Source organism: Nuphar pumila, chromosome 5 (assembly GCF_984573655.1).
Source record: "Nuphar pumila chromosome 5, dmNupPumi1.hap1.1, whole genome shotgun sequence".
NCBI lineage: Eukaryota > Viridiplantae > Streptophyta > Magnoliopsida > Nymphaeales > Nymphaeaceae > Nuphar > Nuphar pumila.
This window is the reverse complement of record NC_143253.1, coordinates 7,031,379-7,056,227: the sequence shown is the minus strand read 5'-3', so window position 1 is coordinate 7,056,227 and position 24,849 is coordinate 7,031,379. Positions and strand designations below refer to the sequence as shown.

At 42.8% G+C, this 24,849-nt stretch overlaps 1 protein-coding gene across 1 annotated transcript; it reads right to left on the bottom strand.

The window, feature by feature from the left end:
- Positions 1–1,032, bottom strand: LOC149836629 (uncharacterized). The gene is made up of 2 exons (XM_090006961.1): positions 465–1,032; positions 1–287 (listed from the first exon to the last, which is right to left on the bottom strand). Exons 1-2 carry the CDS (start codon positions 1,030–1,032, stop codon positions 1–3), a joined length of 855 nt encoding a protein of 284 aa, XP_089863087.1.
- Positions 1,033–24,849: the final 23,817 nt, after the last annotated feature.

Below are 24,849 nucleotides of genomic sequence, written 5' to 3'. Positions count from 1 at the left end.
TCAACACATACACAAATCAGTCTCTGGATATAACTTGTCCAACCTCTTCTTCCAGGTCCCAGCAACTATAACACTGCCCGTACCTTCCCTGAGAACAAAAGCCAACTGAGCATAAGAAACCATTCTCAAAGAGACCACCTGTAGATCCAAAGTACCCACTCCAAGAGGAGGCCACTCGTGAGGAATAAAACCCACTCTAAGCCAAGTATCCACCACCATAAGTTTACTTTGTTTCCAACCCAGTTTCAAAATATCTTCTTTACCGGAACCCCATATTTCTTGACAGACTGCTTTAAAGTTAGGGGTCCAGTTATCATGAACAAACCTTATTTCGTAAAACCCAAACTTTTCAAATAATGATATGCATAACATGCCTCCAACATTGCGTCAACCACGCAAACTTGCAATTATGATTATACCACCATTACACTTCCTGTTTCAGAGGTCTAGTTAACAGCGACAACCAAACTTCTTGAGAATGAAGGACCAAATTTCTTTTACAAAACTGCAACCAACAAAGAGATGAAACCCATCCTCCTCCTGTCTACCGCAGAGGTACATATTCCATGCAGCTCTAGGAAGAAAACCTTTAAGCCATAAGAAACCCCTCCATCTTTCAACAGAAAAGCTAACCCTTATAGGGTCCCATATATATTTCCTACCAGTTGACAAGAAAGGTTTATTCTCCCACATCAAACAGTCAGCTTCCTCATTAACTGTCAAAGAGCTCCACACCTGCGCAGGAACAGGCAACAATTCATGGTCATTCCTGTGTAACAACAACACTTCCACAAATGATTTAGGTAGCTCACTTCTAATAGAGAAATACTCTTCACCAACCAGCTCAAGGCTAAGAATTCTGTCAGACCATTTCTCAGTCCAGAATTTACAAACACACCCATTCCCAATCTTCCACCAAAAGAATTTCTCAGCTACTTGCCATCCCCATCTAATACCTTTCCAAGCCCAAGATCTGTGGGCACTTGCATTGCAGGTCCACAAACTTTGAAGCTTCAAGTATTTGTCCCTCATGTATTCAGTCCAAAGGGATTTTTTACTCAAGATGATACCCCCCAAATAGGCCAAATATGCCCTATTGATATCAGAGATTCTCCTCAACCAAATCCCACCCTCCAATCTCGGGCGACACAACAGGTCCCATTTTCTATCACAACTATTCCATAAAAAATCACAAAAACTTTTCTCAATAAGACCTATTACAGACCGAGGAATCTTGAATGCAAGTAACCAATACACAGGAACACTACCAAGAACATGTCTAATTAAGCAAACTCTCCCAGCATAAGATTAAAATATAGATTTCCACCATTCAATCTTCCAATTTTTCACAAGAATTTCTTGACACAATTCAGCCTTCAACTTCCCATCAGAGGAAGACCCAAATGTTTAAGGGGCAGACTATTCAAAGGTCAACCCAAGATAGAGCTCAAATTCCCAGCCAAAATAGAAGAAATATTAAAAGGTACAATGAAAGACTTAGAACAGTTTATCCTCATTCAACACCTCTCAAAATCATTCAGCACATCTTTCAAATTCAAAATTGAGTGGGCATGTGCATCACAAAACAAAATTGCATCGTCTGCAAAGAAAATAGATCCTATAGGAACGTTGCAATAAGGAATCCTCGGAGTATGAATGCCCCCTCATTTATCTCAAAAACGAGTCGTCTAGTTAGACACTAACAATGATAAAAACATATGGTGATCATGGATCACCTTGTCTCAATCCCCTTGTGTTGTGAAGCCATTTACCTTGAACACCATTAATGAGCATGACAAAAGATGGGATTTAACACACAACATGATACAAAATATCCAATCATCATGAAAACCAACACACTTTAGAGCATGCTGTAAAAAATCTCAGTCTACTCTATCATACGCCTTAAACATATCCATTTTCAAACATAAAGAGGGCACCTTGAAATGAACAATGGAATCTATTACCTCGTGAGAAAGTGCACTTTCTTGAATGCTTCTACCCGAAATAAAAGCCCCTTGATTCATCACATTTATCATAATCTTGGTTATAAACTTGTAAATGACATTACATTAGAGATAAAGGCCTAAAGTCCTCAAGAGCCCTCGCACCACTAACCTTAGGGATTATAACCGAATGGGTAGAGTTGATTCTTCTATAAAGCTTCTCTTTAAGGAAGAAATCCTTAATAGCCCTAGTAATATCCTTACAACATCAGGGCTAGGGGCCTTGTCCCCATCACTACTAAACACAGCAGTCCTAATTTCATCATCAAGCATAGGGGGAAGAAGTCTAGCATGATCATCATCACTCACTTTCGGGTCAACAACTATGTGAGAGAAAGAACCCCCACCATTCAAGTCCTTAGACAGTAAATCATGAAGGAACATGGATGAGTTAGAAAGAACCTGATCGAACGCCTAATAAACAATCTTGTCCTGCTTTATCGTATGGATGAAATTCTTTTGTATTCTCTCTTTAACTGCCGCCTGAAAATTTGCAGAATTGTTGTCACCTTCTCACAACCATTGGATGCGAGATTTCTGCCGCCAATAAGATTTGGTGATCTCCTCCCTTAGCTCAAATTCTCTGTTAACTGCTTTCTCATCATTATCAATACTTGGCTGAAGTCCCTCCAATTCCTCATAAATCTGAGATTCTACTGCAAATTTTCCTAAAAGTACTTTAACTCCAACTTCTCAAGTTGCGCTGAACCTCCAACAGTTTATACACCACTTTCTCCATAGGACAGCCTGGAACCTTTATATTCCAACTACGAACAATAATATCCCCGCCCTCTTCGTAAGAAGTCCAAAACTTGTAGAACCTAAACAGACGAAATGAACATGAACAATAGGACTATGATCCGAGGTCTTAGGTAGAATTTTTAAGAAAGAATCCCCAAAAACTGATAACCATTCAATATTAACAAAACACCAATCTACACAATCCTAATCTCTTTGATTATTAGTCCGGTCGAATCATCCGCAATTTAAGTAAGACCAGAATTGTTAATAAAAGTGCAAAAATCACAAGAAGAGAAAGGAGGACTTTTCTATTGAGTAGACACTTTTGTACCTATGATTTTCCAACTAGACTGTATGTACCGTAGACAGTAGCATATATATATATATATATATATATATATATATAGAGAGAGAGAGAGAGAGAGAGAGAGAGAGAGAGAGAGAGAGAGACGAAAACATTACTGAGGCAGGAGATCAACAAAAAGTTGAGCCCGCAAAAACAAAAACAACAACATCAAACCCAAAACAAAAGGCCGAAAGCAAAACATAAAAATAGAAGAACACAGAGATCAGCCGGGTCTTGAGGAAGAAAAGGTGGCTAAAGGGGGTGGATAACATGGGAAGAGAAGCACAAAATTGCGTACACATCAAAATGCAATGGACGAGCTTATTGAAGACAACCAGAATTTAACGAAAGATCGCATTGTTGCGAGTCATCCACACAGCCCACTAGGAAGTAAGAAGCCAAGTTCTTCAGATCAGCCTCCATCACTTGCAACTGCGAACCTACGGCGGACCCCACAGAAGGTCGAGCGCAAAGAATTCATGTCTCACGATGACTTCAGGCTTATTCCACATACTTTTAAAGAGATCCACAAAGATTGAGCAGGCCCAAAATAGATGGTAGGTGGATTCTTCCGCTGCTTGGCAAAGGATGTACTTACTCAGATACTGAAAACCCACATTCTTAAGGAAGTTGTCTGTCTGTACCCTATCATGTAAAATTAACCAGGCTAAGAACCGAAGGCGGAGAGTTGGGTCATTAGCCCATAAAAGACGCTTAGGAAGCTAGTCAGCCCTAGGCGAAAGAAGAAACCAATACAGAGTTTTGGTGCAAAAAACGCCGCTAGGCGTAATTGCACATTGCAAAAACTGTGCATCAGGACCAGGATCACCATCTTGCATGAGAAGGAAAGACATAGCCTTAAGCCACATGTGACGCAAGTGCGAGATATGAAGTCTGCGAGGACGACGATTATAATAGATCGCCTCAAGGGAATCGTAGAGGAGCACACGGATTGCCTGAATGGTGCGCCATCCAGCATTGCTTCACAACGAGAGCAATATTCCTTAGTCTGAGAGTGAAGATCCCTAGACCAACCATACACCTTGGTAACACCAACGAGCTCCATCCAACCAGGTGGCGCTTAGTCCGAAATTAGCAACCAGACCAAAGAAAAACCACCATCAAACTGGAGAACTTCTTCTCCACACCCTTGGGCATAAAAAATACGGACATAAAAAATTCTGGGATAGAGGACAAGACATGCCTAATAAGGGTAAGTCGACCTGCGATGAAAATGTAGGAAGCCTGCCAGAAAGAAATTTTGGTCTGAACTTTTTGGATAGTGAAAGTCCAAGCGGTAGAGGGGATGCACTTTATTTGTAAAGGGAGACCCAGATAGAAAATAGGTAAATATGAAGTTGTGTAGCTAAAAATCTACTGACCGACGGCCAACAAGGAAGGTGGGGCCTTGAAAATGGACAGACAACATTTAGTGTCATTAAGTGATAAACCCGAAAGAGAGGAAAAATTAAAGGATGAGCTTGAATCTCAGCATCTGTTGCACAGAAGCGTAGACGAAAAGGATCATGTCGTCAGCATAGGTGAGAGTATGATGGGGGAATTCTTGGATGACGATGGGATCAATTATGCCTTTATTTGTTGTCCTCTTGAACAACACCACGAGACCCTCGGTGATGACATTAATTAACAAAGGGGAGAGAGGGCAACCTTGTTGAATACCGCGTCCAAGCTTGAACTGCCTACCTCTTGCTCTGTTAAGCTTAATCAAAGAGTGAGCATTTGATACCAGCTCATGCACCCATAGAGAGAAACGACGATCGATACCGAAGTTCGCAAGGATGTGGAATAAGAAAGGCCAATGGACCGAGTTGAAGGCTTTATGAAAGTCGAGCTTGAGAGAGAAAAAAGGCTAGCCGCTGATATGCAAAGAGTGAAGAACTTTTGATGCCAAGATAAAGGAGTGATGGATCTACTTGTGGGGGATAAAAGCGAACTGGGAGTCTGAGAAGATTTGAGCAATGACGACTTTGAGCCTATTGGCCAAAACCTTAGCAATAATGCAGTAGAGCGCACTCATAACCAAAATCAGACGGAACCTCGAGATATCATAGGTCGCCACATCCTTCGGGATGAGAGAGACAATGGCTAAGTGTGTATGAACCGGCAGCCGACAGTTATAATGAAACTCAGCAAATACATTGATAACGTCATGTTGAATGCAAGACCAAAAGATACGAAAGAAATCCATGGGAAAGTCATCGTAGCCAGGAGCTTTTCATCCTGAAAGACCGTTGATAGCCGAAATGATTTCAGCGTCAGTGAAATTAGATTGCATAGTTTTGGCTTGAGATTGATCAATAGCATGTACTAGAAGAGGGTCAATAGTGTTATCGACAGATGTCTGAGCAACATAAATGGTCTTGAAATAGTGAGAAACCGCGAGAAGGACATTGTCGATGGAGTAGCTGACTCCCCCAATGGAAATAGAGGAAATAATGTTTCTCCTGTGGTGATGCGAAGCATAAGAGTGGAAAAAGCTAGTATTGCCATCACCAGCCGCAAGTCAATGCACCATCGCCCGTTGTTTCCATCGGATTTCATCCTTGATCCGCCATGTTTGCAGAAGCAAAGAAAACTGAGTGGACCTGGCCTTTAAGCTTTAAAGAGTCGAATCAGAAAGGGAGTTTGGAAAATACATAAAATGATGAATGGTTGATAGCTCTTGCTCCTAGACATCCATTTGCTGGAATTGACTAATATTATGATTCAAAAGTCAATCTTTGATGTTGTGGTTGAGGCGAAAACTTCTCATGGCACCAAACGGCGGCCCTGACCGTAGTAGAAGGCTTGCTCCACGAACGGTAGACCACAGATTTTAAGTCCAGCTCCTTCAGCCACCACTTTTTAAAGACGAAAGTCCTTGTATAGGTAAAACCTTTCCCCCAATGAGTGACGACTTGGCTATGGTTCGAAACAGAAGGAAGAAGCAGGAAGCATATGATGTCGAGGAGGATCTTCAGCAGATCAGGAGAGACAGGCACTCGATCGAGCAGCCTGTAGCACAGGTGAAACCTTCTACTTGACCATGAGAAAGGCTCACTAGTAGGAGGAATAGGGTAAAGCTGTTGTTGTTGGACAAAATCCTGGAAACCCCGCATAGAGGCAGTCGGAGAAACGGGAGAGTTTGAGTCATAAATAGACAACAAGCAGTTAAAGTCCCCAAAAGAAGGTGCTGCTCTCCAAAAGAACCGATAATCCTACTCAAATAGGACCATAACGCTGGTCGAAGGGGAGGATAGTTTGGGTCATAGACAATAGTGAACAGCATGGGAGGAGCCCCTGCTTTCAAGGAAAGGGCAATCGAAAGAGAGAACAGGTCATCGTCGACTTGGGAGATACCCAAAGAAGGCTTTCCGAGAATAAGAATACCACCAGCGTAGTGGACTGCGAGCTTAAAGAAGAAGTTTGTCCCTCTCCAAAATTCAGAAACGATAGAGTGCGAGACGTCTTCCATTTTTGTTTCGCATAGGGCAATGAGATCTGGCTTTTCCTGGCGAATCCAGTTTGCCAGGAACAGACACTTTTTGAGAGAGTTCAGTCCTCTGATATTCCAGCATAGAGCCTTCATAGTTGAAAGTCAGCAAAACTTCGAGGGGTACGAGCTCTGGTTGAACGTCGAGGAGAACCACCAGTATGGGAGGCCGAGGGGTGCGGGTTGCAATGATGCCCTCGACGGGCAGAGAAGGCCCCAACACCTGATTGAGGGAACGAGGAGGGAGTCAGCATATGAAGAACGACCACAGATTGGGGTGCCGCAGAGGAAGGGAGATGGTCGAAGACCGCAACAACAGATGTGAGCATGACGCCTGAGATATGAAGCAGCTGTTGTGAGGAAAGAGAAACATCGAGAATCCGAGCAACTTCATCAACTTCGATACCCAACATAGAAAAGAGATGGATTTGCCCTATTGTAGGATCAACACCCGCGACAGATGAGTCTTCAGAGGTAAAGGTAACCAGCTCCCAAGATGAATTGTGGCCGACTGCCAGATACGGAGAAGGGTGACGAAACACGAAGTCCGTGGGAGATAGGAGGAAAGGAGCCTGCAAACGAATCATCATGTAGTTGATAGCTCGATAGGATAGGGCATTGAAAACCATAACGTGAGCCGCCAGGCCATCAAAACGCTTGCATGGGAAAAGGATGTAGTGCGAGTTTCCAAAAAATGGATGCTTATGAGACCCACACATGTCTCCAAAAGCCGTCATAAAATCATGCAAAGCAGGAGCACGGGGGGAGCTGCAAGCTGATAATGGCACAACGGCCTTGACATGAGAGGTATTGGAAATGTGAGCATGTGGAAACAGAATGGTGGCAGGCTGCTAGGCAAGAGTGCCATCATCATAGGTCGGATTCCCAAAAGCCTCGATAGTGCCAAATAAAGAGGCTCTTGGTGGCTGAAGGGATCGAGAACCGAGAAGCCACCTATGTGGGGAATAGGAAGGAGGGCGAATTCCCAAATAAAGGGTTTCCGAGAAGAGCACCAACATCACCATGCATCGTCAAAGCACCTCAGAAAGGGATGCCTAGAGATAAAGGCTCAGCGAAACCTTGCAAACCAAGAGCATGGAGAAACGAAAGGATGGAGGACAGCTTGCCAGAACAATCATCAGAGGTAGGATTTTCAGTGTCCTTGGGAGCACCTACCAAAGACAATGATGGCTGCAGAGAGGAGCGGGAAACAATTGGAGCATCGAGCAAGCTTGAGCGTCCACCAAAAACAGGAGATGACAAAGATGGTGCCACCGCAGACTGCATGTAGGCTTTTTCGGTGAACAACATGGGCAATGCAGTCGACTGGCTGATCGGAACCCGGATAGATCCGATAGAGAGAGAGAAAGAAAGAACCTTTGGCTAGAATCAACACAAGAGCATGATCACGGGACAACTTCGACCCTCGATTTAACACAGAAAAATGTGAAGAGCTGCAATGGGAAAACTTATGTGATCACTTCCATTTCTTCTAGCTCATGTAATAATGGAGCAGAGCAAATGTTCCAAGGGGGTTGTCGTAGTGGGGTGGGGGCGGCTGCTAGACGTGCAGTTAAGGTTCGATTCTCATGGGCGTCATCTTTCTGCGCAAGGCAATGTGTAGCATAGGTCCGAGGGGCAGGGGTCCTAGTTTAGGAGTTTTAAGCTGCCAGCACGATGACCATAGGTCTTCGGGTGCGGTTTCTTGGGGTTATAAAAAAAAGTGCTCCATGATTCTGAATGTATATGAGGTCATCTGTTCCTGATTTATTTTTCTTGGATTTCTGCTTTAGCACAGTTTAGTATACAATAGCCTAGTTTTCAGATATCGCTTTGGAAACCTTGCATCAAATAACTCATCAAACTGTTCAAAACCTTCTAAGTCTCGTGAGGCATCCAAACCACCTTCTGCCACTCAGTCTTGTTTGGAGAATCGTTTTCTTTTTTGTTTCATTCCCTCATGCAATCATAGGGAAAACATTTTATCACGTTTGCAACTACATGAGATTTTGAAGAAAATGATTCTCACAGGGGTCCATGCAAACATGCAATTTCTTTAAGTTGGTAACACCTAAGATTTCATCTCGAAATCATAAACTTGGAGCCCTCATTATTTCGAATAGCTAAATTGTTATATCTGGTTTTTGGTTGTTCGTACCTGTATACAAATTTTGAACTTTTCACATTAAGGGCATTTTTGAATCTGAACCTGACTAGCTAAACCTGGTTCGGTCCAAAACCAAATTGTTTACATCTATGCCATTCCATTTGTTGTCATATCCTCCCAAGGGAAGGAAATATGGATAAATTACACTAGCATGTCTCCCTCAGATTCACATTTGTTGCAAAATGCCTATTCCATTCACTCATAGTATGGGATCACATAGGACCACCTCTCATTTTATACATTTATATTCAAGATAGCCAATATGTAATTCATTAGCCCCAAGGGGTTTGGTACAGTGGAGGGGGCCTTGGCCACTAGACCGAGTCAGGGTTCCATCCCATGAGCATCAGCCCCTTGCATTAATGAGTGCAAACGATAATTCCTTACTCAACCGAAGGTTGATGATTTCTTGGGAGGGAGGGTGTGCCATGGGTTTACACCGTTGAGACAGCGGCCTAAGTACAACATGCATATCCTTCATAAAAAAAACATGTAATTTATTTTAGTACTAGTATTATTGCATACAAAATCTCGGAGAGCCTTGCAACGTGCCATAGGTATGAGACTTGGTGTGGTGCATGGGGTTGAAGAGATGTATGCATGCCACTGATAGTGCCCTGTGCCTGAGCTTGGCACTGGGTTGTGCAAAGGGGTGTGGCATGTGCACGGATTGGTGCAACGCAAGTGCTGAAAAGGTGTGTGCATGTCACTGATTGCGTCATGTGCCTGAGCTTGGCACTGGACAGTGGTAGGAGTGTGTGACATGTGCACTAGCAGGATGCAATGCACATTCATAAGAGGTGCGTGCATGCCACAGATTGTGTCCTGTGCTGGAGTATGGCACAGGGTTGTGCAAGAAGTGTGACATGTGCACTGGTGTGGTGTTGTGCAGATGCGGCAACAGATGCACGGATGTGTGTAAAGTGTGATGGAAGTGCCCCAAGAGTGATGGATTGGTTGGTTGCAGGGTGCACAAGGCAGTCAGGCTAGCCCCGTGGCAAACAGGCCTAGCCCCGTGGCAAACAGGCCTAGCCCATGTGTGCAGAGTTTAGTGCACATGCATAACAGTGGTGTCGCGTGTTGCACAGACCATTGTCATGTGTGATGCATGTGGCGTGCGAAGCACAGTATGCGGTGGGCACGTGGTTGCAGTGAGCTTGCTAAGGGCTTGGCATGTACAGCAATGTGGGCACAATTGTGTGCATAATCTTTGAGGCAAAAATCCAACGAGCATTTGAAGTTGTTTGGGGCCATGATCGAAGATTCACTGTATAAATAGACTATGGGGAACACGTGGGTGAAGGCGGATTTGAAGAATTCTAAAGTTGAGAAATTTATGGTTCCCCAACTGTTATTCGGGTTCCTCTTGCTAGCAGGGGCTTGGCTCCTAAAACATCTATACATGGGACCTCCTGTTTGAGCTGTCTCGCACATGTTGCAGCAGCTTGGCATAGGCACCCCCTATATCGCACGGGCAACACTAGGAGTGCATGGGGGTGTCTGTGTGTAGTGCAAATCCCCCATGGGACGTAGGCAAAGGCCTTGGGTGCGCGGGTAGGCGACTCTTGGTGCGGCGGTGCGGTCCCAACCGTGCATGGTGGTACGGGGTTGTGCAAGTGAGTGCACAGCGCCAGCGAATGAGTTTGGCTGGTGCTTTTTGCTATGGCATGGAATCATCAACTGGTCTTCAGACTGGGGGTTGAAAGACCTTGTCCCTTCGGTGGTGAGGTTATGGTTGGGGCGTGCCCATGGTGCCGCTATTTGCTCCATGGCACGTGAGGCTAAGGCATCCGTGCATTATTGGCTCGGATGACTGAAATTGAAGAAAGGTGGCTTGCAATGATGGTTGCAGGCATGACATGTATCGGTAAATGCTTTGAGATGTGTTATGCTCCTCATGACCCGTGTTGGATGTTGGTTAAGTCGGTAGTGCTGCGAAGGCATGTTACAACTCTTGTCAACGTGTGCTTGCTTGTGGGAGTAGTAAGGCACGTTTGGCTCGACGGTTGAAGGTGCTAGCCGATATGAGACGACTATGCACGTAAGTGGCGATCAGATGCACGATGGACCATGTTCAGAAGGATTTTTTGAAAAGAAGGGTTTGCTAAGTTGACATTCCGCTCGGTAAGAAGTTTATGTGTGGGAAACACGTGCTGTGAGGCCTAGTGTCGCACGGGCGTTTCTTGGCTTGAAAGGCGAAAAAATTAGCCTTGAAAAATTAGCCCATGACAACTGGTATCAGAGCAGAAGCATACGAGTGCCTAAGTGGTGAATGTGTTGGAGAGCCTTTGGTCGGGTTTCTCTTCATGTTGCCAAAGCATTTTCAGAATACCAAAGCCGGAGTGCGATGCTTCGTGGTGGAGTTAACATAAAGACTGGTTTGTTGGAGTGGGATTGGCTATGTGAAAGGCCAACTATATAGTCAGCTCAAGACAACAATGTGCAGTTTTTGTGTGGGCGAGAAAGATCATTGTTTTCCTTCATACCTCGAAAGCTTTGTGAGGCACAGTGGCATACAAAAGGTGTGTTTAAAAAGAGAATGAATCCTTTGGGTCAAGGCGACACTGAAAGGGCAGTGTTTGCTTATTACGAGCTCACCAACCACCAAGAAAGTGCCCTATGAATGAGGGCTTATGCGTGACGGAAGGTCGCAGTGGAATGCGGTGGATCGTTGTTGGAGTTGCTAGAGGCACGCTAAGGTATGGGACTTAGTGTGTTTGAAAGTTGCGACAATTGCAGGTTGAAGCCAGAGTGTAGGCACACATTTGGGTTCGAGGGTGCCTTGTTTGGCGAGGGCAGTGCGAGGAGAAGCTCGACTGTTGCTCGATGTTGAGGGCAGCGCGGGAAGGATTGCCTCGGTTGTCGCTCTGTGTTGAGGGCAACGCGAGAGGGAGTGTCTTGATTGTCGCTCGTGTGTGCCAGCATACTCTCCACAGACCACAGTCAGGATGACAGGTGGTGTGCAGACCGAGTATGGCCGAAGTGATGCAACCTGAAGTGACTGAGCCAACAAGTGGGCAATGAGGGCTTACAGAGGAGTCAAGTGAGTTGGTTGAGGGAAACGCGAGAGGGAGTGCCTCGGTTGTTGCTCGTGTGTGCCGACATACTCTCCACGGACCACAGTCAGGATGACAGGTGGTGTGCAGACCGAAGTGGCGCAACCTGAAGTGACCGAGCCAACGAACGGGCAATGAGGGCTTACGAGGGAGCCAAGTGAGTGGAACCTCCAGAATGGGCTTTATCTTGTTTTGGCAGTCTGTGCATGAGCCACATGGTCGAGTAGTGAAGTTGGGGCGAAGGGGGGCATCCGAGTGTGAAATTGGTGGTGTGCAATGAGGGCACACGTGTGAAGCGAGCTGAGACGGCAAGATGTTGTGCGGGCATGGGAGACCCGCTTGAGAATGGGGACTACGCTGGGGTCCTGTGATTATGAAAAAGAGAAAATGAACTGAATGGGAAGGTGCACATCATCCGGATGGATTGCGTTGTCGAAGGGAACTCCTTAGATGTTAAGCGAAGAGATCGTCGAAGACGACGATGGCTTGAGCGGGGGAGAATGTTGCACACGAAATCTTGGAGAGTCTTGCAACGTGCCATAGGTATGGGACTTGGTGCGGTGCATGGGGTTGAAGAGACGTATGCATGCCACTGATAGTGCTCTGTGCCTGAGCTTGAAACTGAGCTGTGCAAAGGGGTGTGGCATGTGCACGGGTTGGTGCAACGCAGGTGTTGAAAAGGTGTGTGCATGTCACTGATTGCGTCATGTGCCTGAGCTTGGCACTGGACAGTGGTAGGAGTGTGTGACATGTGCACTGGCAGGATGCAGTGGACATTCAGAAGAGGTGCGTGCATGCCACAGATTGTGTCCTGTGCTGAAGTGTGGCACAGGGTTGTGCAGGGAGTGTGGCATGTGCACATGTGTGGTGATGTGCAGATGCGACAACAGATGCACGGATGTGTGTGAAGTGCGCTGGAAGTGCCCCAAGAGTGATGGATTGGTTGGTTGCGGCGTGCACGAGACAGTCGGGCCAGCCCCATGGCAAACAGGTCTAGCCCATGTGTGCAGAGGTTAGTGCACATGCATAACAGTGGTGTCGCATGTTGCACAGACCATTGTCGTGCGTGATGCATGTGGCGTGCGAAGCACAGTATGCGGTGGGCACGTGGTTGCAGTGAGCTTGCTAAGGGCTTGGCATGTACAACAATGTGGGCACAATTGCGTGCATAATCTTTGAGGCAAAAATCCAACGAGCATTTGAAGTTGTTTGGGGCCATGATCGAAGATTCACCGTATAAATAGACTATGGGGAACACGTGGGTGAAGGCGGATTTGAAGAATTCTAAAGTTGATAAATTTATAGTTCCCCAATTGTTATTCGGGTTCCTCTTGCTGGCAGGGGTCTGGCTCCTAAAACATCTATATAGGGGACCTCCTATTTGAGTTGTCTGGCATAGGCACCCCCTATATCGCACGGGCAACACTGGGAGTGCATGGAGGTGTTCGTGTGTAGTGCAAATCCCCCATGGGACGTAGGCAAAGGCCTTGTGTTAGACCCTTAATAAATTAGGCGCGGCATGCACGACGTGCAGCGTATGAGGCATGCGCGGCATGCACGGCGCGTGCGGCATGCGCAACATGTGCGGCGGGCGCAGCGGGCGTGGTGTGCATAACGCAGACTACGAGGCAGCATTGTAAACACCCCAAATTTTCCTCACTCATTCTCAAACAATCTTCCTCAGGCAATGCCAACTCTGTCAGGTCAGTGTAGGAGTCAAACCCCGAGTCAGTTTCAGAAAATCACCATTTTACCCATTTTCATTAGGAAAATTACCATTTTGCCCTTAGGTCATCCCAGACCCCAGTCAGTCGGAGTCAACCAAGCTCATTGGTCAGTTCAGGTCAGTTAAAATATCAGTCATCTCAAGCTCATCTGAGCTCACAATGAACAGACCATTTTCATTTCTGACCATTCTTGCCAAAATGGGATTATTTCTTCAAAAATGAGCTCATTTCTCACTCGAATCCAAGCCAATTGTCTCCAAGTCAGTCATTCCCAGTCAGTCATGTTCCCCAGAGTCTAACTTGAGCTCACCAGGAGTTCAAGTGCTCCAATTTCAGTTCAAAACCATTTCTAAGTGTTCAGGAGCCCATTTTAGTCCATTTCAGCTCTTTCAGCTGAAATTGAGCTGAGTTCAGCCAATTGAGCTAGTGTTCGAGCTTCGATTTTAGTTCATGTCAGTATTATTGACCTTTTTTTTTAGCTCAAAGTCAGCTCAAGTTCGTAATTCACTTCACTCCAGTGACCATTCCGTACCATTTCTCTAAAAATGACAGCTTTTCTTGAAAATTCAGTCAGAAAGGTCAGTTGAGTCAGTGCCTGGTCAGTTCATTTGAGTTCTGAAACTCTAAAACTCAGCTCAATCCAGCTCATTTCAGTTCAATCCAGCTCGAACCTCAATTTTTAGTGTCACTCTGATCCAGTAGAGTCCCGAAAACCATTTCTTGAGCTATTTTGCAAATTTTATCAATTTTAATGCTTTTTAAACTGGTACAGCTGCCAATCGGGGTCTAACATCTAAAATTCTCCATTCAGGGTCTGCATTTCGCATGTCATTTCTCATCATTTCATATCATTTCTTAGCATTTCATAACATTTCATCACATTTCATTTCATTTTCGAAGTCCAGAACTCCAGTTTTATAAATTTCAATCCAGATTGAGTTTTAAAAGTTTTCAGAAATCAATTTCAAACCTCGGGTTTCCAAAATTGACATTTTCACCCCGAGAGTCTAAATTTGGAAATATTTTCTCAAGAAAAATAATCTGGATTTCTTTCAAAATCAAATTTTCAAGTTTTACACTGGATTTGCTTCGCAATGAGCTATTGAACTTCAAAATCCGAGCTCGTTTCAAAAACTGCCAAAAATAGCTCATTTCGGTTGGAAGCATTTTCTCGAGAAAAACAATATGGATTTCTTTCAAAAATATATTTTTAAATTCTACATTGGATTTGCTTCGCAATGGGATATTGAAATTCAAAATCCGAGCTCGTTTCAAAAACTGCCAAAAATAGCTCGTTTTGTTGGAAGTATTTTCTCGAGAAAAACAATTTGGATTTCTTTCAAAATTACATTTTCAAATTCTACATTGGATTTGCTTCGCAACGGGGTATTGAACTTCAAAATCCGAGCTCGTTTCAAAAACTGCCAAAAATAGCTCGTTTCGTCTAAAATTTTTCTAAAAAGACTATTTTACCCCTTTAATCGTCAAAATGAATTTCAAAATCAAAATTTGGACGCGCTCTGAGATGGCCCATCCATTTGCATTCTCTTGTTTTAATTTATAAGAAAAGAAAAAAAATTTTATCTTTTTCTTTATTTTTTTTTTGTTGTTTATTTTATTTTATTTTATTTATTTATTTTATTATTATATTCTTCCTAAGGTGGGACCCACAAAGTGGTCACCCAAACCTCCAGCCCCCTCTCTTTTTCTTCCTTTCCTTTTTCTTTTTTCTCTTTCTCTTTCCCTTTCTTCTTCCTTTCTTTCCTTTTTTTTTTCTTTTTCTTCCTTTTCTTTTTCTTCTTTCCTTCCCTTTCTTTCCTTCTTCCCTTCCTTCCTTTCCCTTCTCCAGCCCATTCACGTACACTCTTTCCCTCTCTTTTCATTAACCCCTAAAAACCCTAAGTTGAGGCTGATTAAGGACCTAAGTTGGGTTTGTTTAAAGAAAAAAGGAAAAAGAAGAAGCCACTTACGGCTCTTCTCCCATCTCACGCCTCTCTCTCTCTCCCCCTTTAGCTCTCTCCTTCCCTTCTCTTGGCTGCTGCAGCCACAACAGCCACAGCTTACACTTCCCACCAGCACCTCCGGTCATCTCCAGCTGCAGCCTCCACGCCTAGCCGGTTCAAGCCACCATCTGCTTCAACAAACAGCTGCAGCCTCCACCTTGCTTCAGCCGGTCTCCCCTTGGAAGCATCACCTTCAAGCTCCCAGCCAACAGCCACACCTCCATCCTTGGCAGCACCACAGGGACACCTCCCTCACGCCTGGCAGCAGCTGCTCCACATCCAAGCCATCCCCATCTTCCAGCCCTCTCTCAAGGTAAAGTGTTGCTTTACCCTTTGGCTTTCATTTTTTTTTAAGATATTTATTACATGGTTTATTTAAACACAACGTGAGACCAGACCAAAGCTGGTTTCATATTGTTGAAAACTCTCATTTAATCTCTCTCTCTCTCTATATATATATACATATATATATATATAGATAAATACAAAACTTGTGCTTTATGTGTAGGCTAAAAAATGAAAAGATCCGTCCACTCAATGGATCGAATCTCTCATTTTGGAGAGCCAATATTAAATTGATCATATCCTCCTCGATTTAGGTTTTAGTTTTATGATTCATGTCATCTTATGTTTGCATGCACTTAGATTAATTCGTTTTGCTAGTTATTTCGTTTCATATATGAACCATGCTTTACTTAGTTTAAAATTTGTAAAATTTTAGTTTTTAGACAAAGTCCATACAGCAATTTATGTGATTTTATGCATTTAAAAATTTTGTAAATTTTAGAGTAGTTAGGTTTACATGTCTTTGTTGTACTGTCAAAACTTTGATTCAATTCGGGTTTCGGAACCTTTCTAAACCAACCAAACTCTAAATCGGGTTTTCTGTCATCCAGAAATTTCAATTCCTGCTTTAGCAGACAAAAACCTTCGGATTCACCCTTATGTGGGATTCGAATCATTCTATAAAAATCACAGTGGATTCAGGATTGAATCTACTAATGATCTGGGAATTTTGAGCTTTTTCCAGTAAGTTTTGACCTCTGTCAAAAATCGGATTTCCCAGACCCCTGGGAAAATTTTGATTTTCCTGTGTCAGGGTACAGACATACCCTAATACATCGAGTCTGTTCAATCTATAGCCTGTCTGCAAAAACTTTCAACATGAAAGTTTTTCCTAACATAATGTTCTGCAATTTCCCAAAATTTGGGAATTTTTGGATCTGTTTAATTATTTTTCCCGGATTTTCTCTTTCTGTCTAACAGATTCCAATGTCCAGAAATTCCAGAGATTTAGGTCTCTGATAATAGTGTGGTCTTTTCCAAACCGTAACCCGAATTTCAATAGTGTTAAAAGATAAAATCTTCCTATGTTTGTCATGGACATTTTCCCACAATTTCAGCCATTTTACCATCTGTCTGCCATTTTTACCACATTTTCTACCGAAACCTGTCTGTTTCCTTCATTTCCTAGAGTCGTCGGATTCCGATCCGACTTGCCGGAGTGGCACAGCTCCGACCATAGGTCAAAAACAGAAAGTGTAAAAGGCAAAAATCATTGCCTTACTGTCATCTGTCATCCCATAAAATTTGGGAAATTTTTATGGAAGTTTGATATCCTAAATCCCCTTTAGAATCAATATTTTAGGAAAAAATCATGAAATTTAGGGTTTTTATTTGAATTTCCATATTTAAAAATACAAAAAAATTAGATTTTCGAGCTTCATTCTGTTTTTAGGGTTATTTTAGGTGTCCATGCCAAATTTTGTTTAATTCCAAGTTCATTTGCTCCATGTGTTAGTTTATCTCTAAATTCAGAAGCGAAAATCAAGCGAAAATCAGGTTAAATTCGATATTTTATGATATTTTCGCCATTTTAGGTTTTTTATCATGTACATAAGCATGTAGAATCATATTAGGGTTAATTTAAATCTCCTTTGCATTTCATATTTTTCAATTTTGCAAAATTTATTTCAGAAAACCCTAGTTTCAAGGCCATAGTCTTGTTATCGGGGGTATTTTGGTCATTTTGACCTAAATTTCGAAATTTCAATTTCTAATTCTCCAAAATTTCATGCATATCATCATATTTTATCATATTATGTTTGATTTATTTCATTTGATTTTCAAATTTTCAAAATTTACAAAAATTCTTTCAGAAAACCCTGATTTCAAGGTCGTTAGGGGTATTTTGGTCATTTTGACCCCAACTTCGAATTTTCAAGTTTTTTTTCGAAATTTATTCATTATTTATCATGTTTATATCAAAGGGGGTATGAATTTGGGTTTATATCTGAATAATATCCGATAATTTCCCATATTTTTGAATAAATTCAGAAAACCTACATTTTTGTGCTAACCTTGTTTTCTAGTTTTGCAGGAACATTCAAGAAAGAAGACTTAGATTTTATTTTCTTTATTTCAATTTAATATAATCTCAAATGTAATAATTTGGAATAAGAGTTACTTTTCTGCTTAGAATAGGGCTGCATTGCATGTAGTTTAATTTATGCAAATTTTGATATTTGATGTATGATTCATGTGCATTTATTTCAATTCCACTATGGTTTACACGAATAGCACGTGCACAAGCTTTATGGAGTTTATAAACTCGGTGGGATTCGTATTTATGGCCATAGTCAGAATACGAAGAAAACCAAGATTTATGATCTTCGTATTAGCCACATTCAGCCTACACACTTAGGCTAACTTCAAAATGCACTGCATTTTTCGAAGTTTTAAAAGGATTTTTCAATTCCTTAATTGAAATTCCCTTTTCAAATTCATATTCATTCATTCATATCATTCAAATTGCATTATTTTCAAACTCATTTTCCAATTTCAATTTCAGAAAATTCAATTTTCTCAAGAATTTCCAAGTCTTTCTCAGAATCTGATTTTCTCAAAATCCTAAGTTTTCAAATGACATTTCAAAGCATTTCCCAAGTTCAAATCAAGATTTTCCTATGTTTTCAAATTCTCAAATTTCAAAATCCCAAGTTTTCAGAAATCGATTTTCTCATATTTTCCAGTTTTCCTCAGAATTCATTTTCCATTTCAAAAGTCATTTTCCAATAAATTTCTTAAATTTTCTCAAGATTCTCAAATCCATTTTCTCAAAAAAGCAATTCCAAATTTCAAAATCGATTTTCCAAAGTTAAAATTTTCCTAAGAATTCATTTTCAATCCAATTTCTGATTTCCAATGAAATTCAATGATTTTCCCAAGGATTCAATTTCAAGTACTTTTCCAATCATTTTCCAGCATATTTCAATTTTCCAAAGCAAACATCATATTTTTTTCAAACTTGCATTTTTTTAAAAATTCCATAGCACAAGCCTGATTCTTTGTGCATTCTAGGAAAAATAGAGCATCATTTAGATATTTGAGTCAAGTTAAAGCACATAATTGATCCTTGGTTCAATTACCCCTGGTAAAGGCGCCAGGAACGGTTGAACCTCGTACCGACAGGCGGATCCCATTCTACGGAATTTTCCCGCAAATTTTCAAAACGGAGGCGAGTAATTTTTAAAACCAATTTCAAAACTTTGGTCGAGTTTGACTCGCGAAATTCGTTTCTCTCTCGCAAGGGAGGGGAACAATTTTGCGATGATAACAGGTTTGGCGACCGTGATGGGACCTGTCCTCGCCTGATCAATTATGTGCTTTAACTTAGCCCAATTGTCAAAATTATGTTCTATGGAATGTCAACTTTAATTCCTGATATCATGTGAACCTAGGAGCCTAGACTTGAACTTAGCTGACATAGATTGCATGTAGACTAGGCATGGTTTGGTAGGACCATATTGAGGAGAATTATGCATGCTCACTTAGACTTAGGTCTGAAATACAACACTCCTCAATCTAGGACTTGTATGAAAACAATGTTTGCTTATTCAAAAGTTTTCAAAATTCTATCTCTTTTAGGACTTAGAGCCTTCTGTTTGCCTGCATGTGATCATATTTCAAAAACCACCCCACCTATGTCTACCCGGTCTTCACGTTGCTGGGCTCTCTTCCAGAACCATAGTTCGGGACAGAGCCTCACAACTGGGCCACTTATTTGGGCTAACGCCCCCCTGCCACGTACCAAGGGCCATAGTCCAACGTATATCGGCAGGCGCTCAAGGATGTTGGGAAAACACAAGCCTAGACCCGGAGATGAGTTTTATGCCACGTACATCGAGCCTCGGCTCGAGTATATCGGCATAGCATGATTGGACACAGTTGATCTAAGCCTAGAGTCAGGATTAGGGTCCTAAAGCTCTTTCAAAATCAATGCATTTAGAGTTGGCTTCCTAGGGATTGCTGTATGTGCATAATTGTTTGTAATTGAATATATGATATTCATTTTCGCCTTATTTTCTCATATTTTTCCCAAGTTTTCCAAAATACCAAACAATTTTCCAAAATACCTCATTTTTCATCTTTTATGAAATATCTCCTTTTTTCTCAAAAACCCTGGACGATTTTTCTAAATTATCCACCTTTTCCTTCAAAACTCCAGGAAATTTTCCATTCTTTCGTTCCTCTGGACTTCGAATTTCCAGCTTTCATTTTATCCTGCCTGCAATTTTCAAATTTCTCATATTTTTCCAAAGTCTAATTCCAGTCTTCTTGTCTTTCAGTCCAATGGCATCCAGTCAGCTCGATTCTGTTTTTCCTGAGGGTCACATCTCCTATGAGGTGCGACAAAGTCTTCCTGAGCATCGATCTCTTAGCACCGGACCCTTCTTCCCCCGGTGGTACTATGTCTGGTTCAAAAATTTCTCTCGTATGTTTCCGGACCACTTGAGCGATTGTGGGTTGGAATTAGCATCTGCAGTGGGAAAATTGACAGTCAACGGCAATCTGATTCATGCACTGGCGGAGCGGTGGAATCCGCGCACTTGCACGTTCTGGTTCCCGTGGGGCGAGATGACAATACTGATGGATGAATTCTCAGAGATTATGGGACTGCCTGAGCCAGCCGGTCAGTCTGGAGATCCGTTAGAGCAGCAGTTTCTGATCAATGTCAAGGGTCTGGACCCTAAAGATGCCGTAGCTCGCATGACAGGGCGCAAGTCTTGGCCACTGATTGAAGAAAATGGGAATGAATACGTGAGTCTGATCGAGATCTACCGACAGTATGGAGAATTCGCAGAAGTCAGCTTGTTGTCCAAGACAGCTCGAGAGAGAATTCAGCATGCGATGGTTTTGTGTACTGTGGGACTTGCTTTCTTTCCAGATGGACAAAATTATGTGGATGTCAGAATAGTTCAACTTTTGAGAAGATGGGGAAGTCGACAGACCAGCCGTCTCTCGATAGCCATGGCCGCGCTTGCTTTTCTATACAGAGGACTGACCCGCTTCACACTTGGAGAGTCCATCTTAGTCGAGGGATGTACTTATGCTCTTCAATCTTGGTTCCTTCAGCATGTACCAACCAGAGCTAGTTCTTTCAGATACAACGGTAAGGAGCTCCTTCCAGTTGCGCGGTACCGATTCCTGATCGACTATCTGCAGGAAGAAGAAGTGGTGTGGGACTATTTTGATCGAGAATTATCGCCTCTCAGATACACCTATGCATATGGCAAGAGATTCAAGTTGCTTGGTCCATTCTTCTGTGCTTACTATCATCCGGAGCGGTGTGTTCGACAGTTTTCTCAGAGACAGAAGCACATAGAGATGCGGCTGCTATCTGGAGTCGTGCCAGAGTTCGACCTTACATCAGCACAGTGGTCCAGAGCATACCATTCTGCCAGATATGGCTGGGACTCTTTTGTTACTCTTCCGCTTTTTCCCGGTCCTCGTGTCTCTGCTAGTTATAAAGAGTGGTGGCAAATTGTCTGTCCGCCCCCTCTTTCTCAAGTTTATTATTGATGCAATCATGTTTTCTTTCAATAAATAAAAATCTTGCAAATTCTTCAATTCTTGGTTTGACGACCTCGCCTAGGTAACAAGGCTTAAATTTTCAGTTGTTTATTTTCTTTGCAAAGGAATGACAACGCAATTGTCGTAATCCCCGCGACGACTCAATCCCTAGTAATGGGATATTCTTTCAAATTGTCTACCAAAATTCTCAGCGAATATTTTCTTCCAATCAAAATCTCTCTCAAAAAAGCCTAACCATCGATTTTGCCCTGCAGAGAGCATTCGTGACAGTCAATGGTTCAAACAAGGTCAGGGAAGAAGACTGCACCAGTCGAGGGAATCGCATATTCGACAGCTTCAGGCGAAGAAATGGATTCCCCGCGCTCAGGCAAAAATCAGGGGCAACAGGTTGAGGATGACATTGATCCTCAAATGTATGCCATGTTTAAGAAGATGATGACTAAGATGCTGGCAGAACAAGCTGAAGTCAGTACAGAGAAAGCACAGGTGAAGCAAAAGACAAAAGGTCAGGCAGTCAAGAAAGCCTTGAAGATATCCAAGAAGCCTGCCCAGCATGTTGATGCAACTGATGAAGAGGAATCAGTGGAAGATTCAGATGAAGAGTTTGAGACCCATCAGGCATTCCGCAAGTCTACCCAGGGGCAGGGGTCAGCCCACAAATTCAAAGAGCAATCTCTCAATGACTCTAACCAGCCGCAGTTCAAAGATGTGGTCAGAATGCTTCGAGACCTGCAGGCCCGCGACAAGGGCAAGAAAGTCTTCACCAGCGAAGACTTCTATGATGGTTTGGATGGGGACGACAATCTCGAGAATCTCCCCAGAAAGTTTATCAAATTCGATGGTTCTGGCGATCCTAAAGCTCATCTCGCCATGTTCTTCGCTGAATGCTCCAGATTCAAACGAGACAACCGTGCACTTTTCCTATGTTTCCCTCGCAGTCTGGAGGGAACCGCAGCTAAATGGTACTCGAAGCATGTAAATCCAATTGAGTTAAAGGAATTTGACAAAGTGGTAAATATGTTCATTGAGCGATTTCTCTTCAATGCTGAGGCACTTCCCACCCTCAGCCATCTTTGCGGCCTTAAACAGAGAGAAAATGAGAAGGCCAGAGATTTTATCCACCGATGGAGGTCAGCTTGCAACAAGATGAGGGACCCCATATCAGAGGGACATGCTTTGTCCCTAATTCTGAGTAACTTCTCACAGCCTCTAAGATGTCTCATCTCTACTGCACCATCAAGGACATTCATTGAACTGACAGAGCGAGCTGAATGGCTCGAGTTGAGCATGGAAAATGGTTTCTATGAAGGCTTCACCTTTACTAAGAACAACGACCAAACTGAGCAGAAGAAGAAGACTCACTTCACTCATTCTGTCAGAAATAATAATTGGAACCACTGTAAGGGGCAGAACAAAGATTTTTGTTATGGGGCAGGAAGTTCCAACAAGAACGATCAGAAAGGCAAGTCAGTGCCTCAATACAATAAGCCACTTCAATTAGAACAGGGACCGAAGCCCCGAGAAAAAGTAAAGCATGAAGGGTGGAGTTATGACAGGAAATTCACTCCACTAGACCAATCCCTTGAGACTGTGCTCGAGTATATGTTGACCAAGGAGATGGTCAAACTGCCTAGGTTGGTTGATCCTCCTATTCCCATGGGGAAATTCAAAGATCAATTTTGTAAATTTCACAGAACAGTGGGGCACAATACTGAGAACTGCTTCGTTCTCAAAAATATTGTTCAGGATCTCATCGACAAGAATCTTCTGGTAGAGGGTGCCGAAGATGAAAATATGGATATTCTAAAGAAACCCTTTCCCCATCATTCTACGGCGGTCGTCTCTGAACAGCCTTTTCAGCCGCAGGAGCATATTAGGCCATGCTCTAAAAGGGATATGCAAGTCCAACATCAGGTCCTGGTACTGTAGCAAACTGAGTCCAAAGCTCAGAAAATGGATCTCATTGCAGCTTTTGGTAAAATGAAAGTATCTGATAAACCCGCTGGGGTATCTCCTGAGGTGGCTAAAAGAATGCCATGGCTCCCCAAGCACTTTATTAAGCCCGCTCCGGAGAAAGGTGAGACATCGACACCAAAGCCGATTACTGCATTATCCCATGTCTCAATCTTGGATTTAGCCCAAGCTTCCGCCAAGCACCAGCAAGTGTTGAATGATCTGTTGCGGAAAATCAAAGTGAAACCGAGCATAACGCCTGAAGACATGGCCCAGATAGTCAATCAGGCCATGACAAATGCTCCAATCACTTTCTCAGATGAAGATCTTTCTAAGCCGCATGTGTTTCACAACAACGCTTTGTATGTTGTGATTCGAGCCAAAGGAATGATTGTTCCTCATGTGCTGATAGATGGAGGCAGCAGCCTCAATATATGCCCAGAAATGACAGCCAAAGCTTTGGGCATTAGAGAAGAGGAATATATCCCAGACCCGATCACCATCTACGGGTTTGATAATCATGGACAGACAGCTAAAGGGAAAGTTTTCTTGGAAATTTTCATTGACTACTCGGTCCACTCTGTCCTCTTTCATGTGGTCAATGTACCCCCAACGTATAATCTGTTGTTGGGACGACCGTGGATTCACAACACGAACGCGGTGCCGTCTACTTTGCATCAGTGTGTCAAGTGGTCAAAAGGTGGAATGATCACAACAGTCTTGGGCGAGGATCCGGAGAAGAGGCTTGCACAACCCATGGTTCCTAGGCCCACTTTCACTACTGATATCCCTAGCATTAGGGGCATTGATGAGGTCAGCTTTGAAGAAAATTCGGGAATACTGCAGACGGCTGAACAACCAACACATACAGTGGCCATGACTCGATGGAGAGGCCCACAGTTTTTCAAGATTGGAGGACGAATTGACTATAGTACATTCAAAGATCATCCACTATTCTCCCAATTTATGAAGGCCAAAAAGGGATTTGATCTGTTAGTAAAGCATGGTTATCAGCCTTTTCAAGGCCTGGGAAAAAATGGGAATGGTCGTCTCGAGCCAGTAATTCCTCAGCACTATCCTCAGAGGGCCGGATTGGGCTTTAGTGGCAGAAGATCTCAGAAGGGCACTATCTTTATCAAAGGGACGCACTAAGGGCATCTGCTTGTCTTTCATTTCTATTCTTTTGTTTTCACATTTAGGATGATATCCCGTTTCATTTCAATCATTGTCCTCAATTCAATCTTTCAATAAAGTTGAAAATTTCCTTTGTCTATCTGGATGCCATTTGTCTCTTTACTTCTCGTTATCAAATCTTTGAAAATTTGCCATTATTCTTCTCTTTTATCTTTCAAATTATTTTCTTAACAAAAGTAATTTGTTTTATGATAGGAGATTTTCCTGAATCGATTTATTCTCCAATTTTCAGAATGTCTTCCCGATCTATCAAGAAGCTCGTTCTTAATCCAGAGGCCTTTTCAAAGCC

Coding starts and splice junctions, on each gene's coding strand:
- LOC149836629 (XM_090006961.1), bottom strand. CDS start 1,032: ATGAGGGACAAATACTTGAAGCTTCAAAGTTTGTGGACCTGCAATGCA. Junction 288..464: donor CTTCATTCTCAAGAAGTTTG/GTTGTCGCTGTT, acceptor ACTTTAAAGCAG/TCTGTCAAGAAATATGGGGT.